Genomic DNA, 20,508 nt, shown 5'->3' on the forward strand with positions numbered 1-20,508 from the left:
GAGTTCGGTTCCGTCCCTAAAGCGTTGTCGCCCGGAATCTGTCGGGGAAGAGTCGCCCTCCAAACTGGTAAGAGCCCATCTAGGGGACCTTATGGGGTCGCGATATGGGTGAGTTGTTTTGGATTAGTGCGGGGGTTCTTAATGGCGACTGATGAACCGGTGAGGCGACGGGGCTGTAGTGAAGTCAGGAGACCCTTGAATGACCCCGGAGGAAGAAAGTAGTGCGGTGGTAATATAAGTTGATACTGTTCATATTTAGCGAGATTGTGAGTGATGGCGAATGCCAATTTTAACCTGCCTTCACGGGGGGGAGGGTGTATCCAGTGGAGATATACACGTGCATGCAGCTGTAAAAGTGTGGCACCTTTTTCCAGAAAGGGCTAAAATTAAGAATGGGCAACTGAGGATTCATTTCTTAAAATTATATGTGTGATCTTCAGCCATAGCACCCAGGATAGCTCATGGAATAAAACCGTAAGTTATAAATACAAGGGCAAAGGGCTGGAGATATGAATAATAATAATAATAATAATAATAATAATAATAATAATAAATTTATTTATACCCGACCCTTCCCGGTTTAAAAGCTGGGCTCAGGGCGGCTAACAGCAAATATAAAACATTGATTAAAATGTGACTTTAAAAACAGCATAGAATGCAACATAAATGTAGCATCAATGTCAATAAAATTCAAAAATTCAGGGTCGGGGTGGGCGGAACCCAGTTCAGTAAACATCAAGTGATAGCCAGGGCTAACTTGCCAAGTTGGTCCTGATAGGAGGCTGAATAGCTGTCACATGGAGGATGGAGCAAGCTTGTTTTCTCCTGCTCCAAAGAGTAGGACCTGAATCAATGGCTTCAAGTTACAAGAAAGAGGATTCTGACTAACCATCAGGAAGAACTTGGCAAGAGCTGTTCGACACTGGCCATGAGAAGTGGTGGACTCTCCTTTATTGGAGGCTTTTAAACAGAAGTTGAATGGCCATCTGTCATGTACGGTATAATCTAGCTGAAATTCCTGCATTGTAGAGGGTTAATGACCTTCGAGGTTCCTTCCAACTCTGCAGTTCTGTGATTCTATGCTGTTACTGTACCTGGTAGCCCTTCCAAATGTAGGAACATAGCAAGCTACCTTATATTGGGTCAGGCTATTGGCCCATCTAGCTTGGTATTGTCTGCACTGACTGGCAGTAGCACTCCAGGGTTTGGGGCTGGAGTATCTCCCAGTCCTAGCTGGGAATTGACTCTAGGTCCTTCTTCGTGCAAAACAGACACTCTACCACTGAGCTATAGCCCTTCCCTATAATCAAGGCCATGGTGAAATATGGGTAATGAGGGGGTGTTGTGGGTGGGAGGTGAGAGATGTCTTCATGTTGTAAGACATAGATAGAGGAAGTCTGTGCTTCAAGATTTTGTATGAACCTTTAAAATAATAATAGTGCATCTAATCTGCTACTCCTGTACGTGGCTCAGCAGGCTGCAGGAAGTCACTCTAAAGTGCAGAGGGGAGCACAAAAGTACTTTAGTGCCATCCAGCTTGAAACTGCCTTGTGGTACATTTGGCAGAAAATCCATCACAGTGGAAATAGTGTCTATGTGGGGTCATTCTGTTGATCTGCAGCCCACTTCTTCATGGGGCCCAATGAGGCTGCATTTTCTCTGTAGGTGAATAATTGCTATCAACTTCTCTGAAAGGCTGAGTATAGGAGAGGGGCTTTTTTGGGTTTCTTAAAGCCAGTCACATTCCTGTACCTCTTACAGCAGTGTGACATGTAGACATTTAGCAGGTGAAAGCTCTTCCTGGAAAAATTGATAACCAACTAAGTCCCACTCAGAGTAGATCCACTGAAATTAGTGGAACTACATTACTCACTTTTTAAAACTTAAATGGCTCTACTCTGTGTACAGTCTATTCTGAGTAAGACTTTTATTTTTTATTATTACCATTAGTATTATAGCAGTTATATTCCACCCTTTCTCCAATGAATTCAAAGTGGGGTACATACTCCCCCCCCCTTAATTTAAGCCCCACAACAACACTGTGAGGTGGGTTAGCGCTGAGAGGCAGTGACTGGCCCAAAGTCATCCAGTGAGCTTAATGGCTGAGTGGGGGTTTGGTCTCCTTGGTCCTAGTCCATCACGCTAACCACTACACCAAACGGTTTGCCAAACTTACCCTGTATTCATATCCCACCTTTCCTCCATGGAACTCAATGGTGGCATACACAGTTCTCTCCCTCTTACCCATTTTTTTCATTGCAACAATCCTTTGAGGTAGGTTAGGCTGAGAGATTGTGACTGGCGAAAGGCTTCATGGCTGAGTGGGGATTTGAACCCAGGTCCTCATCTGACATTCTAACCACTGCACTACACTGGCTGTGGACTAGCACTGAATACAATGCACAGAGAAAATCTGTATGTTTGGGTTGCTGTTGCGGGTTGCTGTGCATGGGGGTATGTGTCAGCTACATGGCCAGTCCTGCCCCCACTGATGGAAGTTGTAGTTCAGCAACCTCTAGAAAATAATACAGCCTATCCACCCCTAATATACAGGATCAGGATGTGTGATTATAAAGAAACCCAAAGTCAGAAACAGCCAGATGTTTTGCTTCTATTTTGTCTAACAGTCACTGGGCTGAGATGAATAGTTTAAGTGAAATCTTAATTTCCACCTTTTTAAGGCCGCTTGTGCTTAATGAGGGTGATTTCTGTATAAGCATGCTCAGGATTTGTTTAATTCCATTTATTAATCACTTCCAATAAAATATTTCAAAGCCATTTCACAGTAAAAAGATTGCACTGCATGTTCCCTAATCAAAAATCTTGCCTAGGAACTCTGACCTGGTCTAACTCTGAATTGTTTAATACTACTAGATCAGAATTGTAACTTTGCTTAAACTCATCCATTCCTGAAGACAAATAGCTTTGAAACTTTTTTAAGGCTTCCTAAATACTTTCAAATTCATTGTGAAACAAATGTGAGGTTTAATCATACCGGGGAGACAGAGTTCTATAGGAGTTAGCTCCTCATTCATTGCTGATCACTAGATTAGCTGCTTTTTAAAAAGCAGAGTAAGATCTATTTCCAATCCAAACTTATTACATATTACTAATTTCAATAGCACCTTCTTAATTTATATGTAACTCTGGTTTCCTCTTCACAACAACTCACCCCTGCTGTATAAAGGTAACAGCCCCATCCATTGCTCCATCCAGTTTTTTGCCCGTGCCTGTACACATATTTTGCCCCAGACCATGCCCTTCAGTGGCACATGGCCCCCAAAGCTTGCCCAGGGGAGAATGTGGCCCTTTCATTGGAAAAGTTTGACCACTGCTGCAACAGGTGGAGAAACCCAGCCTGATGGGTGGGGTAATATTATTATTATTATTATTATTATTATTAGGTGGTGCCAACTTTGTACTGTGGAGTCTGATCACATGATGAAGAGATCTGCTTAGAAGCCATTTTGGCATATAATTTAATAATCCCTTTGTGCAGCAAGCTAAACTCCACACACACAAGCACACACCCTAAAGCCAGGCCGTTATCTGGAGTCAGAGCCTCCCTTCCCAGGAATATACAATCTGACTATTTTAACAAAAGGCAATTTTTAGATTGCCTCTAAACAGCTGCCTGTCCCTCGAGCCTGAAAAAAAAAGCTACCTGAAATATTTCTGCTGGAGAAGAAAGCACCCTCTTAAAAACGTCCCCTTAAAGATAAAAGCAGCTGACTTGAGAACAGGCTACTCCCCTCACTTTGAAACTGGAGCTCTGGAGCATCGCCTTCTTCTGTCTCTTGTTCCATACACGTTCCCATAGCAACCGTCTCCCAGTTAATCTGCTGCGAGGAGCTTCTCCATTAAGTCAGGAGTACACATACAAAAGGAGGAAAAGGCTTTGAGGGCTTACTGTTTTGCTCCCTTCCCACAAAAGAAAATATCTGTGGATTTTAAAAAATATATTCTTTTAAAAAATAGTAGAATTTTCTACAAAAAGATTTTGAAAGCCAACAGCCTCCCAGAGCTATCCTTTAAAAAGAATCCCGAAAGCCACGACTCCCCCACCTACTGCACCTCAAAAGGCTGCTTAATGAATAGTTAAAATCTTTGGCTATGAATATCCCCAGATCTGAAGGTCTTCCCACTGTGTCTGCTGCAGAGATCAGTCCGTTTCGAAAAGAGGGAAAGAACTGAAGGCAGTTTAGCAAGGCGCTCATCGTGGTAGGGGCAGACGAATCCAGTCCCTGGCAGATTGCAGGTCAGATGTGCCACAGGCAGCCGCACTCGGAGACTGGCTCATAACAGATCCCCATCTTAGTCTCTTTGTTCAGTATCAAGCCAGGAAAAACCACGTTCGCAAGCCAAAACAGTCCCAGGACAGAGAAAAATGCTATAAAGTGGGGTGGGGGTGGGGGTGTGTGGATGCAATTAGAAGAAAAGATAGCACAATTTTGAATTTGCTTTGCAAGTGCAAAATATTAGGACAGACCAAAACATTTCAGCTTTCTTTTCATGTGTTAAAGCTACTAGTCCTCATGATAGTGAAAAAACAAAAACAAAAAACCGTGTGTGTGTGTGCGCGCGCATGTGAAAACCCAATCTTGTGTGTGCATGCGTAAGGGTAAATGCAACTTCCTTCTTCTCTTTTGCCTAAATATTTGCTAAAACTCCCAAAACAGAACACATCAGCATCTAAGCTTTTGGATAGGCTTGTTTAAATAAGCATGTTTTAAGCAGGCACTGAAAAGAGTACAGTGAAGGTGCCTGCCTGGTGTCAATAGGCAAGGAGTTCCAAAGTATAGGTGCCCCCACACTAAAAAAAATATGATTTTTTTTACAACTGCGTAACAAGTATTATCTGGAACCTGTAGCAGTGCCAGTACCACAGACTGAAGCAGTCAGCTCCGTGCATATGCGGTAAGATGCTTCTGCAAGTAAACTAAGCTGTTAAGGGCTTTATATGCCAATAGTAACACCTTGAATGTGGCCCAGTAACAAACAGACCACCATTGCAGATCTCTTAAATCTCTGCTTCGTGCCTGCTGCAGTCGGAATAGTTTTGACCCACAAAGTGGATGCTACTCATGTTTAAACCAAAAACCTGCCATGTAAAATGAAAATTATGCATTTAATGTCACAGCCTAATTTGACCTTAGCATGTGGCCCTCCAGATATTATAGGACTCCAGCTTCCACCATCCCTGACTTATTGGCCATGCTGATGAGAGTTGTCATCCAAAATGAGGGCACTGAGTTGAAGAGGAAGGCTATTTTAGCGCAAAGAGGAAGCATGATACCTACCGGTTGATACTAGACTGCTCACCGAGAGAGTCACTGATAAGTAATAAAGCTCAGGGGTGGTTTTAGCCTATGGAAGACACAACAGTCCATTCGTTAGAAAAGGAGCTTTTAAAAAAATAATAATGAGAAGGTCCCATCTGCAGACTTGCAATCTAGTGAGATCCCATAAGGGTCAGAATAAAAACCCCATGCATTGGGAGCGTGTCGGACTGTCTTCAAGACAACCTACTCCCAAGTCACATTGCGATCAAGTAATAAATATATGAAAATACAGTCAAACCTCGGTTGTCGAATGTAATCCATTCTGGAAGACCGTTCGACTTTCGAAACGTTCGACAACCAAGGATCAACGGGTGGTTGGCAAAGTGGAGAGAGAAAAAAAGAAAACTCCCTAGAAGCCGTTCGGCTTCCGAAAATCGTTTGAAAACCAGAGCAGTTTCTTCTGGGTTTTTGGCATTTGGGAGCCGAAATGTACAATAACGGAGGCGTTCGAGAACTGCGGTTTGACTGTACTAAAGAGTTATTAAGTTACAGCCCTTCCCTTATGACGTAGGAAGCATCCTTATTCTGAGTCAGACCATGGGTCCATCCAGCTCAACATGTCTACACTGACTGGCAGCAGCTTTTCTGGGGTTTTCAGACAGGGGACACTCTCAGCCCTGCCTGGAGATTTTGAGGATTGATCCCTGAGCCTTCTGCATGCAAACAAGTGCCCTACCACTAAGCTATGATATAAGCAGCTCTTGAGCTCCAAAAACTGTGTAAACAACTCAAGAGCTGCTTATATGAGGGAACAAAACTTGGAATTCCTCCAGCCCAGAATTTCATTTTAAAACAAATTGTGTAGGACCTCTGGTTTGGGCCACCCAAAAGCTTCCCCTTATTCCGCTAGCTTGAGGGGTGGGGCAAGCTTTTGTTTTTAGGCATATAACAGAATCGGCAATTACTCACACATTGTGTGGCCAAGGCAGTAAATATGATGGTGCAAACTCCTTTTGCAAAAGAGGCGCCCCCAAAGATGAAGAAAGTGGTCTTCAGCTCCCATGGAACCGGTTCCAACATGACCAGAAGCAAAGCCAGCCCTGAAAAGATGGGAGGGGGAGCATTAAGAGTGCTAAAAATGCACTTGCACAGAAACAGGCAGGATGCAGGGCTGTTGACTGGTCATGTAGCAAGTTAGGAAGCTGCCTTAGTTGGAGGCAGGCCACTAGCCCATCTAGGTCAGTATTGTCTACACTGACTGGCAGCCACTCTCCAGGGTTTCAGGCTGGGTTATCTCCCATCCCTCCTGGAGATGTCAAGGATCAAACATGGGACTGTCTGCATGCAAAGCAGATGATCTGCCACAGAGCTATGGTCATTCCCCTAAACACAAAATAAATTCCTAGTCCTCATGGTTCTAAATAAAAGGCTGATTTAAACACAGAAAGCTGCAGAGTCAGGCCACTAGTCCATGTAGCTCAGTATTGTCTACAATGACTGGCAGTGGCTCTCCAGGATTTTAGACAGGGGACCCCCCCCAGCCCAACCTGGAAATGCCGGGGATTGAACCTGGTACTTTCTGGATGCAGAGTTCAGCAACTGGCTTATGTTTGATGTTTCAAGAAATTGTAGGATATTTCAACTACGCATACACATCACGGAACTACAAAACCTCCAAGTCCCAGCTGCCTTGGCTATCAGCCACAGATTTGCCTAGAAGCTTTAAAAATAAGAAAACGTTGACTGCCATTCCACATTTCTTGTGGCAATGAATATCGCAGCTTAATGCAGCATTCTGCAGTGGTGCACACCTAAATTCCCAAGATTTGCCCCCAGTACTTCCTCAATGACGGTGGGCAGCTTCAAGGAAAGGCCCCCAAATGGAGTGTGCAAATGAGCGACAACTCCAGGGTGGTGCCCTCTGCCTGTGCAAATCCTCCATTTGGCACATGTGCTGTGCACCGAGAGACCCTCGACTGCCTTCAGTATACAACCCCTTAAATTGGACCCTTGCTAGCCTTGTCATATTAAAAAAACACGCAACTTCTGGATGAACAAAATACTTTTGGGCACATAATTCAGCCCACCAGGCAATGGCAAGAGACCCAGACAAACCACGGTTTACCCACCAATGGTGAAGAATGTAAAGATGATGCTTCCAACCAGATTGTAGAGGAGGGGCAAACCACAGTAATGAGATGATCTAGGTCTGGAAAAAAAGGGTTGAGGAACCACTGTGGATCTTGAACCAAAGGTTTTGGGTCAATATGTGCTTCTTCAGATATAGTCTGGCGTGTATACACACCCAAAAGTTTGCACCAGAGTAATTCCAGTACTTTGCCAATAAAAGCTTGCTTCATCGACCTGTATAAATTATGCACATTTCCATATATTTGTCCATTATTTGCATAAATTCATGCTAGTTCAGGGCAACAAAGTTCTTCCCTTGGCAAGTCCTGGTTTCCCTTTTGGCTTCATCCTTGCACTTTTACACCTTCCTCGGCCACCTTAAGATCTAGAAACTTGATTCTTGTACAGTGGTCCCTCGACTTACGAATGACTCAACATCCGTAGGTTTCGACTTATGAACGGGACAAATGGCCGCACGCTTACGAATTTTTCTACATCCGAACAGAAACCGTTGGTGGTTTTTAATGCGGTTTCCTCGACTTACGGATATTTTAATGCGGTTTCCTCGACTCTCATCATTCCCAGCCAGCATGACCAATAGTTTGGGATGATGGGAGTTGTAGTCCAGCAACACCTGGAAGGTGGGCTCCTTCTGTTTTTGATGCACCTTCCTCCCTATCATTATGGCACCTTACACAGGGCCTGGTGACCACAGCCTCTGAAACTGTTAACGTAACCCCAAAACAGTCCCACAGCAGCTTCCCGTTGAATTTTCAGCCCTTCAGGTTCGGAGTTTGAACCCTCAGCCCGCCAAGGGGTGAAAGACCCGATAGCCTTATTGCCAACAGAGATTTATACCAATAAAGACACCCAAAACCAATTCCAAAATCTTCATGGGTCAGGCTGCGAGCTCTCTCTTCTCAACGTCACCACCTCGGGATATTCCAGCCAGCTCCCCCCACGTTCTGGAAGGTACGCAAAGGTGTTGAGAGTTGTCGCAAGCAAGACAGGTGGATTTTAAAAACAAAACACAATAGCAATGCCCCTTGCTTTGTACCTTAGCAAGACGTAGAGCTGGAAAATGAAAGCAGCAATTCCAAGGGCAAATATAGCAAACTGCCTAAGGGGGGTAAGAGAAAAAAAACCCAATGGTGTTTGTTTGTATGTTAGGGCATCTATATCCCACCTTTCCTCCAAGGAGATCTAGGTGTGGCATGCTTGGTTTTCATCCTCCCCATTTTTATCCTCACAACAGCCCTGTGGGGTAGGTTAGGTGGAGACACACACCCAGAGTCACACCCAGTGAGCTTCGTGGCTGAACAGGGATTTGAAAACTGGCCTTGCCCAGCTCCTAGCTCAACACTCATAACACTGCACAATGCATTAGCCATCACACTGTTATCTGTGGAGGCTGATCCAATAGGGTGAATGGGGTGCTGTCCCACCAACCTCAGCTTCTCAGGAGGATGGGGAGGAAACTAGAATTCACTGGCTCTGCTTGTCATTGGCTCTGGCCCCACCTATTGTTCAGCTCCCTGCTCCCCACCCCCCGCTGGTCCCAGTGCACACTAGTCACCTGCCAACCCTTGGGGAAAATCTCCCGCAGTTCCATAGTTCTGGCGGTCACTTGCAAGCAGCGTGTTAAGTGGCAGGTTCTTTTTCTTGCAACCAAACCACCGAAGTCATCAAGGAGCAGCTTGGCGCTGCAGTCGGGTAACATTTGACCAACCTTCTCTCCCCAACCTGGGGCTTATCCAGATGCACCGGACTACACGTTTCATTGCAGGGGGTTGGACTAGATGACCGTTGGGGATCCCTTCTATGATACACCTCCCAACAGCCCCAGCCAGCCCAGCCCAAGATGCTGGTACGCCCAAGATAAGGGTTCTTACAGTCTGAGTCGGTGACGCTTTGGGAGCCGTCGGCTGAAGTGGTAGGCTGTGTGAGCTAGGCAGAAATGGATCATAGCGGATCTCCCGAGAACCTGGGGAGGAAGAGCAGAGTCTCCCCTTAGGATCAGTGGGTTGATTCTCCTGGAATTTTAACACGAGACCAGAAGCCCACCCGAATACCAGTTCTTTGCCCAACTTGGGGCCTTCCAGATTTTTGGGGTCTGTCTCCAGGCGCCTCACGCTTACAGCTCCCATCGGTGTGCTTGGCTGGAGCTGATGGGAGTTGTAGTCCAAAACATCCAGAGGGCACCAGGTTTAAAAGAGGATCAAAACAAATTCATGGAGGAGAGGGCATAAGTGGCTACTAGCCGGGACGGTTATGCTCTACAACTGGATATTATTACCTATAATGGCTATGCTCTCCCTCCATGTAGGAAGCAGGATGCTGGTTCCTGTGCTGTTGCGCTGGGGTCATGCTTTGGGTCTCCCCAGAGGCATCTAGCTGGCCACTGCCTCCTCAGGGAGCACATAATGGCAAATAACTATAACATTTAATTAAAACAGGGCTTCTCAGAAACGAGTTCTTGAGCGTGTGCAGAACGCCTCTACCTCACAATGCAGATTATGTGTGTGCTTATGGTTAGAGACATCTGATGGGGGGGGAGGAATGGTATGCAATATTTAATATTAGAGTGGAGGTGGGGTGGTAATTGCATACATTGGATATTTAGAAACCCACAACATCCAAGGGAGGCAGTGTTCCTGAGTATGTGAGGAGTTCATATGAGAAGGACTGTCTTCCTCCTCATCTACTGTACAGAAATCTACAAGGAGGAGGGAGAGAGGGGGGAAAGTGACAGCTTCCCAGGGGAGAACTCCGGCACAGTTCCGTTAGGGAACTCGGCCCCTTCACTATTTCCTCCCCGTTTTAACCTTACCAGTAGCACCGGATGCCTCGATGAGGTTCGGTACCGCCTGGCCAAGCCGCCGCTTGCAGCCTCTCTGCAGCCGCTGTCTTCCTCCGGCCTCTGGATCGCCCTCTGCGCGGCCCGCGCAACCCCCCCCCCCTTATCCCGCCCCTCGCAGATTGCCGGTCGCTGCTCCTTCCCCTAAAGGCAGGCGACGCGGTGCAGGCGACGGCAGGCAGCACCGCCTGCTGCCCGGGTGATTTCAGCTGATCCGAGCGATCAGGTTACAGGATCGCTTTCATTCAATTCCCCACGTTTCTAGCCCGGGGTGGAGCTCCGAAGACTACAACTCCCATCATCCCTGCCTGTTGCCCTTGCTGGATGGGGCTGATAGGAGTTGGAGTCCAACAAAAAGCTCCAGCGCAAGGGTTGCCAAACTTCTCACTTGACAATTGCTGAGGGTTTTGATGGAACCCTTACATTATTATTCTCCCCGCCCCCGCCCCCCGCCGTTAGGAACCGCAATGCACTGCTTTAACTTTGGTTGGTTTGCTTGTTTTGCAATGTAGCAGCATGTGAATTTTATGAAGTGAAATAAAAAACCAGTCGACAAATAGTGGAACTTTATGTTTGCAGATTAAAGGGCAGTTCTGAAAGTGGGAGTCCAGGGCTTGAGGCCTGTGGGATAGGGCCCAATCCAAAACAGATTACCTCCTTCTCGTGTTCAGAAGTACCGGTAGCATAACCAAAATGTGTTTTCTTTAAGGCCCTGCTGGAATTCTCAGTGATTTATTTACTTCCTGCGTAGCAATGGAGAAAGTTGGGCTCTGCAGCTGGTTTTGAATAAAACAAGTGTATTTTCTCATATGTGTTGCGTATGTCTGAAATTATTCGTATATTGCTTAATTTACTCTGATTTTGCAAAAAGCTGCAAGGCAACATTGGAAAGCTGCCAGCTACAAATTGGTAAGAGTCTGCATAATGTTTGCATATTTAACTGTGGCAACACAGTGCAGTAGAGCTATAGTTCCCTGTGCAAGGTTCGATCCAAGCTAGATTTTTTGCAAGTGGTGACATGAGAAAAGGATGAAAAGAAGAGCAGAAAAGTAAATAGGAGGTTGAAAGTGAGGAGAAGTAAAGGAAACAATATTCGAAGGGATGAAAGGAGAGAGATTAATTTTTCTCCTACATTGAAGTTGCAACAGCTTCACATCACTCATCTGCGTCACAAGCTCAGATGCAACTCTTGGTTGCAACTAATTGTCTTGCCCCTTTTGAAAGGGAGAATGAACATCTTGTTTATTCTCCAGCTGACAACTGCCTACCATAGTTATTTCATGAGGAAAGGGTTTTTATTGTATATTTATTTATTTATTTAGTGCTTATATGTTGTAAACTACCCTGTGATCTTCAGACAAAAGGTGGCATGTAAATAAATAAATAGCCTGGGATCTCCTTAATGCAAAAGCAGATTTCCCAACTAATGAGCTACAGTGGTACCTTGGTTCTCAAATGCCTTGGTACTCAAACAACTTGGAACCCAAACACTGCAGACCCAGAAGTAAGTGTTCCAGTTTGCGAACTTTTTTTGGAAGCCGAATGTGTTCCATTTTGAGTGCCACACTTCCATTTTGAGTGTTACGCTGAGGTCTGTCTGTCTTTGCTATTTGTTTTGCGTTTTTGTTTTTGAGGCTTGTTTTGTTTTGTTTTTGTGACTGTGTGGAACCCAGTTCAGCTACTGATTGATTGATTGATTGATTGTGTGCCTGCAGTACATTGTTTATTGCTTTCATTTTATGGATCGGTGGTCTCGTTAGATAGTAAAATTTATGTTAAATTTCTGTTTTAGGGGTTGTTTTTAAACAGGCATAGGCAACCTGCCAGATGTTTGGGACTACAATTCCTATCATCCCTAGCTAACCGGTGAGGTGGTCAGGGATGATGGGAATTGTAGTCCCAAACATCTGGAGGGCCGGAGTTTGCCTATGCCTGTTTTTAAAAGTCTGGAACAGATCAATCCATTTTGCATTACTTTCTATGGGAAAGCGTGCCTTGGTTTTGGAACACTTTGGTTTTGGAACAGACTTCCAGAACGGATTAAGTCTGAAAACCAAGGTACCACTGTACAGTCTTTTGCTCAACCCACAATAGCACAGGAAGCTGCCCGGTACTGAGACAGATTGTTGGTGCTGCCTTTTGTGTGTCTGCATGACGGTAACCTCTGCTTAGCCTCTTGTATTTCAGATATATGCATATATAATTGCTTCCTTTGAAACTGAACCTAAGCTCCTTGCTTGCAGCGTGCGGTGGCATTGAGTCAGCCTTCCCTCTGCATTTGTGGCTCCAGCCAAGTCAGATGGAGAATTCGGACGACAGGACCGAGGTGGTGCTCCTGGCCTGCGGGTCCTTCAACCCCATCACCAACCAGCACCTCCGACTCTTTGAACTGGCAAGAGACCACCTGCATGAAACAGGTAACCCCAGCTGCTCCTTTGAGGACCAGCTCGGAATCCTACTTTATCAGTAAAATACAGAAATAGCTGAAGTAGTTTGCTGGTTTGTGTCATCATTTATTTTTTATTTCTTATTGGTTAGGAGGGAGGAGGGAGAAGGCAAAGAAAGCTGGTGACAAATAATCTATAAAATATTGTTCAACTGAGCTACCCCTTGGGAAGCTGTTAAGTCTCCACCTTTTGAGTTGCCTTCTTGAAGCACTTATTTCAATACCGGTATTTAACAATATGGCGATTTATTGCACAGCCCTAGTCCTTCGTTCCAACAACCCAACCTCCTGGCTCTTGGCTTTTGTTGCATGCAGGGAGATACAAAGTGGTGAAAGGGATCGTTTCACCTGTGGGTGATGCGTACAAGAAGAAAGGCCTCATCAGCGCTAAGCACCGGGTGACTATGGCGAGGCTCGCAACGGAGAGCTCCGACTGGGTGGAAGTGGATGACTGGGAGAGCAACCAAAAAGAGTGGCAAGAGACCATCAAAGTCCTCAGGTATTGCCAGGGCTGGGTGTGTGCCACTATAGCTCAGCGGTAGCGCACCTGCTTTCCATTCAGAGGGTCCCAGGTTCAATCCCAGGCATCTCCAGGTAGAGCTGGGAATGTCCCCCTGCCTGAATCCCTGCAGAGCCGCTGCCAGTCAGTGTAGACAACACTCATCTAGATGGAGCAAGGATCTGATTCAGTATACGGCCAACCTTCCAACAAGCTTTTTAAGTGGGGATGTTTCACAGCCTGCATCTGTATTTGAATTACTTTTAGACAATGTTTTTAGATGTTTTCATTGTTTTAAAACCATACCAGACCCTGTTTAGCTTTGCAATGTGCTAGCAGTTTTTGTTTTTTTGCTGCAACACTAGGTTTTTTATCGTTTGTGTGTTTGCCACGCTGGTCTCCTTAGGGAGGAAGGATGGGATATAAATGCTTAATAATCCTCTCCTCCCCCTCCCTTTTTCTTTCTTTTCCCCCTCTCTATTTTCTCCTCTCTCCTCCCCGCACTTCTCTGCCCCCCCCTTCAATCCCACATTGCCTCAAACTGACTGGAAATATCTCAAAAATGTCTCAAACTGACTGTAATTGACCTGTATGAAGGATTCCACACTGAACGTACTCTTGTTAGTTATGGAACATTTTTTAAAATAGAAATAAAAGCAAATGTTCAATAATGGAGATATTATTGTTATTGTTACTTTGCTGCTTCCCCTCTCTCTGATTCTAGATTGTAAGTCCCCCTGCAAGCGTCTATTCTCCTCTTGTGTGTTCTAAATCTGGGGTAGAGAGCTGTCTATGGTGCGCTATGTTAGCCTTTGGCAGCCTGCTGCTCTCTAGATAGTTTTGGACTACAGCTCCCATCAGCCCCATGGTCATGGGGGCAAGGTCATGGTATGTGGGAGCTGATGGGAGCTGGAGTCCAAAACATCTGGAGGACAGCCAGGCTGGTGAAGGCTGTGCTGTGTGTTCATGTGGTGCTTTATTTGCAATAGATAAGAATGGGGAGATTTTTTTTCAAGGGATCCGAAAGAGAAAAACATATTACCACTCCCACTTTCGCTTTTTAAAGTCATCCTTTTGTGTCACAGGTATCACCAGCAGAAACTGAAACGTTCATGTCTTGCTAACAGCTTTGATGAAGTAGCTCCTTTGAGCAAAACGGGGCGGAAGAGAAAACGGGAATCGGGCAGGCAAGTCCCCGCCAGCCGGAATCAACCCATAACAAAAGGTTCATTTAATATCAAAATTGTAGTGAGCCAGCCATCTCGTATCCAGCGTTGCTCGGAAATTCTAAGGGGGAAAAACCCAGTGTGGTGTTGAAATCAGTAGTCAAAATCAGTGCAGTTTTGAAAGGCTCAGTCTGCCAAAGAATTGTGGGAAGTGGAATTTGTTGAAGGTACTGAGAGTTGTTAGAAGACCTTTTCCCAGAGCCACAGTTCTAAAGGATTGAACTATCAATCCCTCTTCCCAGGGAACTCTGGGAATTGTAGCTCTGTGAGGGGAATAGGGGTCTTACTAACAGCTCTCAGCACTCTTAACAAACAAACTACAACTCCCATGGTTCCTTCGAGGTAACCCGTGACTCTTTAAAATGGCATGACACTGCTTTGAATGTGTAGTGCAGATGGGGGCCACTGTTTTTGCACCAGGGACACACAGCTCTCTGGCTTTAGGTCCTAGACCGGGGGAAATGCTGCTGAGCTGCTAAACCAATAATTACTCCTGTCCCTCCCATTTTGCTAGGTGTCCCCCCTCGGCTGAAGTTGCTCTGTGGGACAGACATCTTGGAGTCCTTTGCAGTCCCCAACCTCTGGAAAGCAGAAGACATCGCAGAAATCGTGGCCAACCACGGCATGGTGTGCATTAGCAGGGTGGGGAACGACGCCCAGAAATTCATCTATGAATCCGAGGTGCTATGGAAGCACAAGGAGAGCATCCACATAGTGCAGGAGTGGATTGTCAATGACATCTCTGCCACCAAGATCCGGAGAGCCTTGCGGAGGGGCCAGAGCATCCGATACCTGGTGCCAGACGCAGTTCGAGCTTACATCAAGCAGCACGACCTGTACACTGCAGAGAGCGAAGATCAGAATTCAGGAGTCATCCTCGCTCCGTTTCAGAGATACACGAGGGAGGCCAAAAATAATTGAAGGTGGCCGGGCTGGTCCATATGGGTAGGTGGGGCGCTGCCTGCCAGCTTCAGTCTTGATTCCTCCAAGCTCCTCTTTGCTGTACACTCTTAGAGAGAGTTCCTGGCTATCACATTCCTCCTCTTTAGTCTCAGTGGTGCCCCTTGTAGAAGACAACAGCAAGGAGGGTGAAGGCAACATTGGGGTGAGTTGACTCTGTCTGTCATTGGCTCTGGCTCAGCCTATCATTGGCTCTGGCTCCACTCACCGCTGGGCTCCCTACCTTACGCCCCACCAGTCCCAATTGGCAACCAGCTCCCACTGAATTTGAACAGTCCATCTTTAGATGGGAAAGGGAGGGAGGGAGGGCTGGGGCAACCTTTGAGAGTTTTATCAGCTTAGAGTTTTATTAGTGTGTTTATCAGCATTGTCACAGTCCCCAAAGCCATCCCCTTGCATGCCAGGGACTGGGGTCTTATGTAGAGTTGCCAGCTGACGTGTCAAAATCACACACACACACTTTCTCAGCTTTTCTCAGCATCTTCGTCGGTGGAAACCAGCAAGTGATTTTTTTCATAGCACAATTGCCTGAGAGTGCCTGTGGGTTGAGCTGATGTTGAGGGCACAGGATCTGGCTGCTGGTCGAGAAGTTGCAATTATGTGAACCTGAATCCGAAGCATTGCAGAGTCTTCTACTTATACACACAAACAACAGGCCTGATTGTAATGCACCAGCGCTTCTCTTCTTTAGGACAGGCCTGCAGAACTTTGTGCACTGAGGTTGGACAGAACCCTTCTGTTCTTTGCTGTCCCAGGCAGGCAGCAAGACTGGGAGGTTTCTTCAGCCCACCGTGAGCCAGTATATATGACACACTGTGTATCACCTTCAGCTGGGTGGACCAGGAGTTATTCAGGCCTGTCCTGCTGTCCCCTTGAGCTGCTAAGCACCATTATGCAGCCTTTGGCCTCCCCCAGAGGTAAAGTCTGCAGAACAACTGTGACTAAAGGGTGGAATGGACACACCCACTTCTGGTTGAAATCTGGCATCTTGGCAACAAGAGTTGAATGCTTGCTTTATTACTTTGAATTTCATTGATTCTAAGAATATGTGATTGACTACTCTTCCAGTGTGCAAACTGGTCATATAGCCCTTGTCCACTCTAATGCTACCTAGAATTTGAAGTGCCTTGCAGGTTCACCAGCTCCTACATTCACAGAGTGGCCTTCTCCTCCTCTTGTTCGTTTTACCCCTGCACCTCCTTTCCCAACTGTGTTTTGCAGGTAACAATGATGACTATGAACTGAATGTATCACACTGAACCTGGTGGTCAGAATTACATTTCCAGCAGTTTTAATCCTAACCATGGTTAGCTCAAACCAGAGTTTGAACACCCAGTTCCAACCTAGCTGCAGTCTCTGAATTGCAGGTGGCTATGGTAAGCTTTAAGATCAATGCACAGGTAACTATGGCCAGCTCCCAAAGGAAACAGATAAGGGAATATGCGCCCAACAGAGGAGGAAGAGCAGGAACCAATAGGAGGTTTTCAGTCTCCTCTCCAGTTTTCCTCTACATGAATGCATATTGGAGAATGCTTTTCACAGAAAGACTGCATGCCTTTGAATCTTTTAGCTCTGTTGGTTCAGAACCGCCAACAGAAAAGAAAAGAAAAATCAACAAAGCTTTGGTCCTCTTAAACTTCCAAAAGAGATTGCACCAGATGCTGCAGCATATATCACCGCCACCCTGAGGTGATGTTATTAAATGATACTGGGATTTGCATGAAGAAAGAATATAGAATATTAGTGAGTAATTTAATTTAGCAGGAGCAAGAATGTTCCGTGTAAAAACAAGAGAAGAAGAAGAACAGGAAAAGGAAAAACTGTGACAACGTGTTAGCAACCTGCAATTATTGCAGTTCAGCAAAGCAATCACAAGGCGATAATGCATTTATTGTATGTTATATTTTGTAAGATTGGGGAGAATTATCGCATACTAGAGAAAGAACAACGCCCAAGAAAACCTACAAAGGTTACCAGTGTTGTTATGTTTCACATAATGGGTGTAACAGATGAGGATTTGTCTTTATTCAGTTACTGAATGTTCTTGTATATAACATACATGCACACACAAATACCCTTTTCAATTTTTGGTGACTTTCTTGTTTACAATTATTATTTTTTTAAATGAATAATTAACAGGAACAGAACAGGGTCAAGAGTTTTTTGTTTACAGTCAACTTTCATTGCGAAATCGCACTTTGCCCTCCCCACAGCTGCACAACCAACCCTTTAAAATCATAATGCTGTAGTTTGAGAGCGTTTGTGTGTGTGCCCCTGCACTTAACCTCTGCAACGCTAGAGAGGCGCTGTGCATGAGCCAGGAGATCAACATGTGATACTTTGATAACTTCCTTACTCGACAAGTTTAGAATATTACAATAAAATCAGTATGACAAAATCAGTTCACAAGCTGAGCGTGTTCCTTTTGCACTGGGATGGAGGACATTTCTCTGCAGAGCCTTCTGGGCAATTTTTCGGGGGCCGCATGCCAGTGGTGGACAAAGTAACAAATATAAATTTTACCTTTGTACAGGGGGCTAGTTTCTACGCCCACCCACACCATGGCTTCTCCATGCTCCCATCAAGGCAAGGCAGGAGCATGATCAGAGCTGAAGGACATAGTCCAGCCAGGCAGAAATGCACGAGGAGGGGGCGAGGGAAGAACAATGAGAGGCGTGGCCTGGGGGAAGGTGTGGCCTGTCAATAATCCCAAGGGGCAGATAGGACTGGAGGGCTGCATTTGACACCTGGATCTAAGAAAAAAGCTTTTTCCCTTGTCAGAGAAACTCACCAAATCAGCTCAGCCAAGCAAGACTATGGGTTATGTTTGGCTAATGGATATTGCCACTTGAATTTTCAACAAATCCGAAGTATATATTAGAGGGACGAAGAACCATTTTTCAGCACAACCTCCCATGGCCACGTTCCGGTGGTGCATTGGGACAAAGGCAAAAGTGGGTGAATCATAGACTCAAGGGTCATTTACTCCAATCCCCTGCAATGCAGGAATCTCAACACTCAGTTCCCCTGTCCAATTTGAAGCCACGCCAGACCATGCTTAGCTCTGCAAATGTGCTAGCAGTTTTATTGCTACACTACTAGGAGAACTGAATAGTGTTACCTTTGTACCGGAAGCTAGTTCCCATATGCACTGACATCCCACACTCTACACACACACATCTAGGCATGCAAGAGGCACCACAGCCCATAACGGGTGTATGTGTAAGCGAGTGCACGGACTATTTTGATTAAAAATCAAGTCTGTTCCCTTTTTATTATCCCATGAGGTAGAGAACAATGGTGCACGAAGGACAGGAAGGTGACTCTGGTATTGCAATCCCAGATGGCCTCGTAACTTGGAGAGACTTGCGAGGACCAGAAATGTGGTCAGAGTTCGAGGTCTTTGTTATGACCGCAACCTACTTCTGCAGAGGTTGCTAAATTGTTAAGGGCACCAGGGTGTTTGCCCACTCAAAATAGTCTGATTAACTTGAGTTTTATGCGCCCCCATTTATATATAAAAAACTTTGGCTGAAGCGTTTTGCAGAGCAAAGGTAGCACATGAGAGTTTCTTCATCCTGTTATCTGCTTCATCTTATCTAAACCTAAGAACAGCCAAGTTGCTGGATCAGGCCAAAGGCATGCTCTTTTCACAGTGGCCAGCCATGTGCCTCTGGGAATCCTGCAAGCAGCACTTGAGCGCAACAGTACTCTCTCCACATGTGGGGCATCTGCTTATGTTCACATTTATAGTACACAAACTGTGCAATGCACAGACTGAAGGGCCTCTGTCACTACCACTGGGTAGTTGCAGCTGTTCTTCCCAATTAAATGGGTCTTAGATCCAGGTGAGACATAAGTAAGTTACTTCTGCATATGGGGCACAATCAGCTTGTGGAACTCACTGCCACAAGGTGTGGCGGCAGACCCTAACACTGCTCAGAAGTAGACCCACTGAAATTGATGACCATGGCTAACATAGGCCCATTCATTTCCATTGGTAGGACCTGATTGGATACAACCTTATTAGTCTTTATGTGGAGCTTCCATCTTGTGAGGCAGTCTACCTTTAATTGTTATTACTCTGTTATTAATCAGTACATGGATAGCTCCATTGGTTAGATCATGGTGCCGATAATGCCAAAGTTGCAGGTTCAGTCCTTGTAAGGGACAGCTGCATATTTCTGCACTGCAGGAGGGGTTGGACTAGATCAGGCATCCCCAGACTTCAGGTCTCCAGATGTTTTGGACTACAATTCCCATCATCCCTGACCACTGGTCCTGTTAGCTAGGGATCATGGGAGTTGTAGGCCAAAACATCTGGAGGGCTGCAGTTTGGGGATGCCTGGACTAGATGATCCTCAGAATCCCTTCCATCTCTTACTGGAGGTTTTTTAAAAAGTTGGAAGGGATTCTGAGGATCATCTAGTCCAGATTTTTTTTTAAGTTGCTTTGCATACAGTTCTGTAGCAGAGAAGGGAAACAGCAAAGGCCTCTTTTCTGGCCTCCCATAAGCATCTGACTGGCAACTGCTGGAAAGGAAATCTTGGTTTAGACTAAGGCCTTCCAGATTTTACTTTCTTGGGCTCCTTGATCACTGCAGGTGGTGACAGCAGTCACGAAATTAAAAGACGCCTGCTTCTTGGGAGAAAAGCAATGACAAACCTAGACAGCATCTTAAAAAGCAGAGACATCACCTTGCCGACAAAAGTTAAAGCTATGGTTTTCCCAGTAGTGATGTATGGAAGTGAGAGCCGGACCATAAAGAAGGCTGATCGCCGAAGAATTGATGCTTTTGAATTATGGTGCTGGAGGAGACTCTTGAGAGTCCCATGGACTGCAAGAAGATCAAACCTATCCATTCTTCAGGAAATCAGCCCTGAGTGCTCACTGGAAGGACAGATCGTGAAGCTGAGGCTCCAATACTTTGGCCACCTCATGAGAATAGAAGACTCCCTGGAAAAGACCCTGATGTTGGGAAAGATGGAGGGCACTAGGAGAAGGGGACGACAGAGGACGAGATGGTTGGACAGTGTTCTCAAAGCTACGAACATGAGTTTGACCAAACTGCGGGAGCCAGTGGAACACAGGAGTGCCTGGCGTGCTCT

The 20,508-nt window shown here is 45.7% G+C and overlaps 1 protein-coding gene across 1 annotated transcript; it reads left to right on the forward strand.

Moving 5' to 3' along the window:
• The first annotated feature begins 1 nt into the window (after position 1).
• Positions 2-20,503, forward strand: NMNAT1 (nicotinamide nucleotide adenylyltransferase 1). The gene is made up of 5 exons (XM_035120220.2): positions 2-67; positions 12,513-12,686; positions 13,031-13,214; positions 14,300-14,439; positions 14,955-20,503. Exons 2-5 carry the CDS (start codon positions 12,569-12,571, stop codon positions 15,359-15,361), a joined length of 849 nt encoding a protein of 282 aa, XP_034976111.1. The 5' UTR covers positions 2-67; positions 12,513-12,568; the 3' UTR covers positions 15,362-20,503.
• Positions 20,504-20,508: the final 5 nt, after the last annotated feature.

Source organism: Zootoca vivipara, chromosome 6, assembly GCF_963506605.1.
Source record: "Zootoca vivipara chromosome 6, rZooViv1.1, whole genome shotgun sequence".
NCBI lineage: Eukaryota > Metazoa > Chordata > Lepidosauria > Squamata > Lacertidae > Zootoca > Zootoca vivipara.

What these genes read in the sequence shown, in the direction of transcription:
- NMNAT1 (XM_035120220.2), top strand. Translation starts at nt 12,569, where the DNA reads ATGGAGAATTCGGACGACAGGACCGAGGTGGTGCTCCTGGCCTGCGGG. An exon ending in GAGACCATCAAAGTCCTCAG is followed by an intron (nt 13,215 to 14,299) that starts GTATTGCCAGGG and finishes TTTGTGTCACAG; the next exon opens with GTATCACCAGCAGAAACTGA. An exon ending in GAATCAACCCATAACAAAAG is followed by an intron (nt 14,440 to 14,954) that starts GTTCATTTAATA and finishes CCATTTTGCTAG; the next exon opens with GTGTCCCCCCTCGGCTGAAG.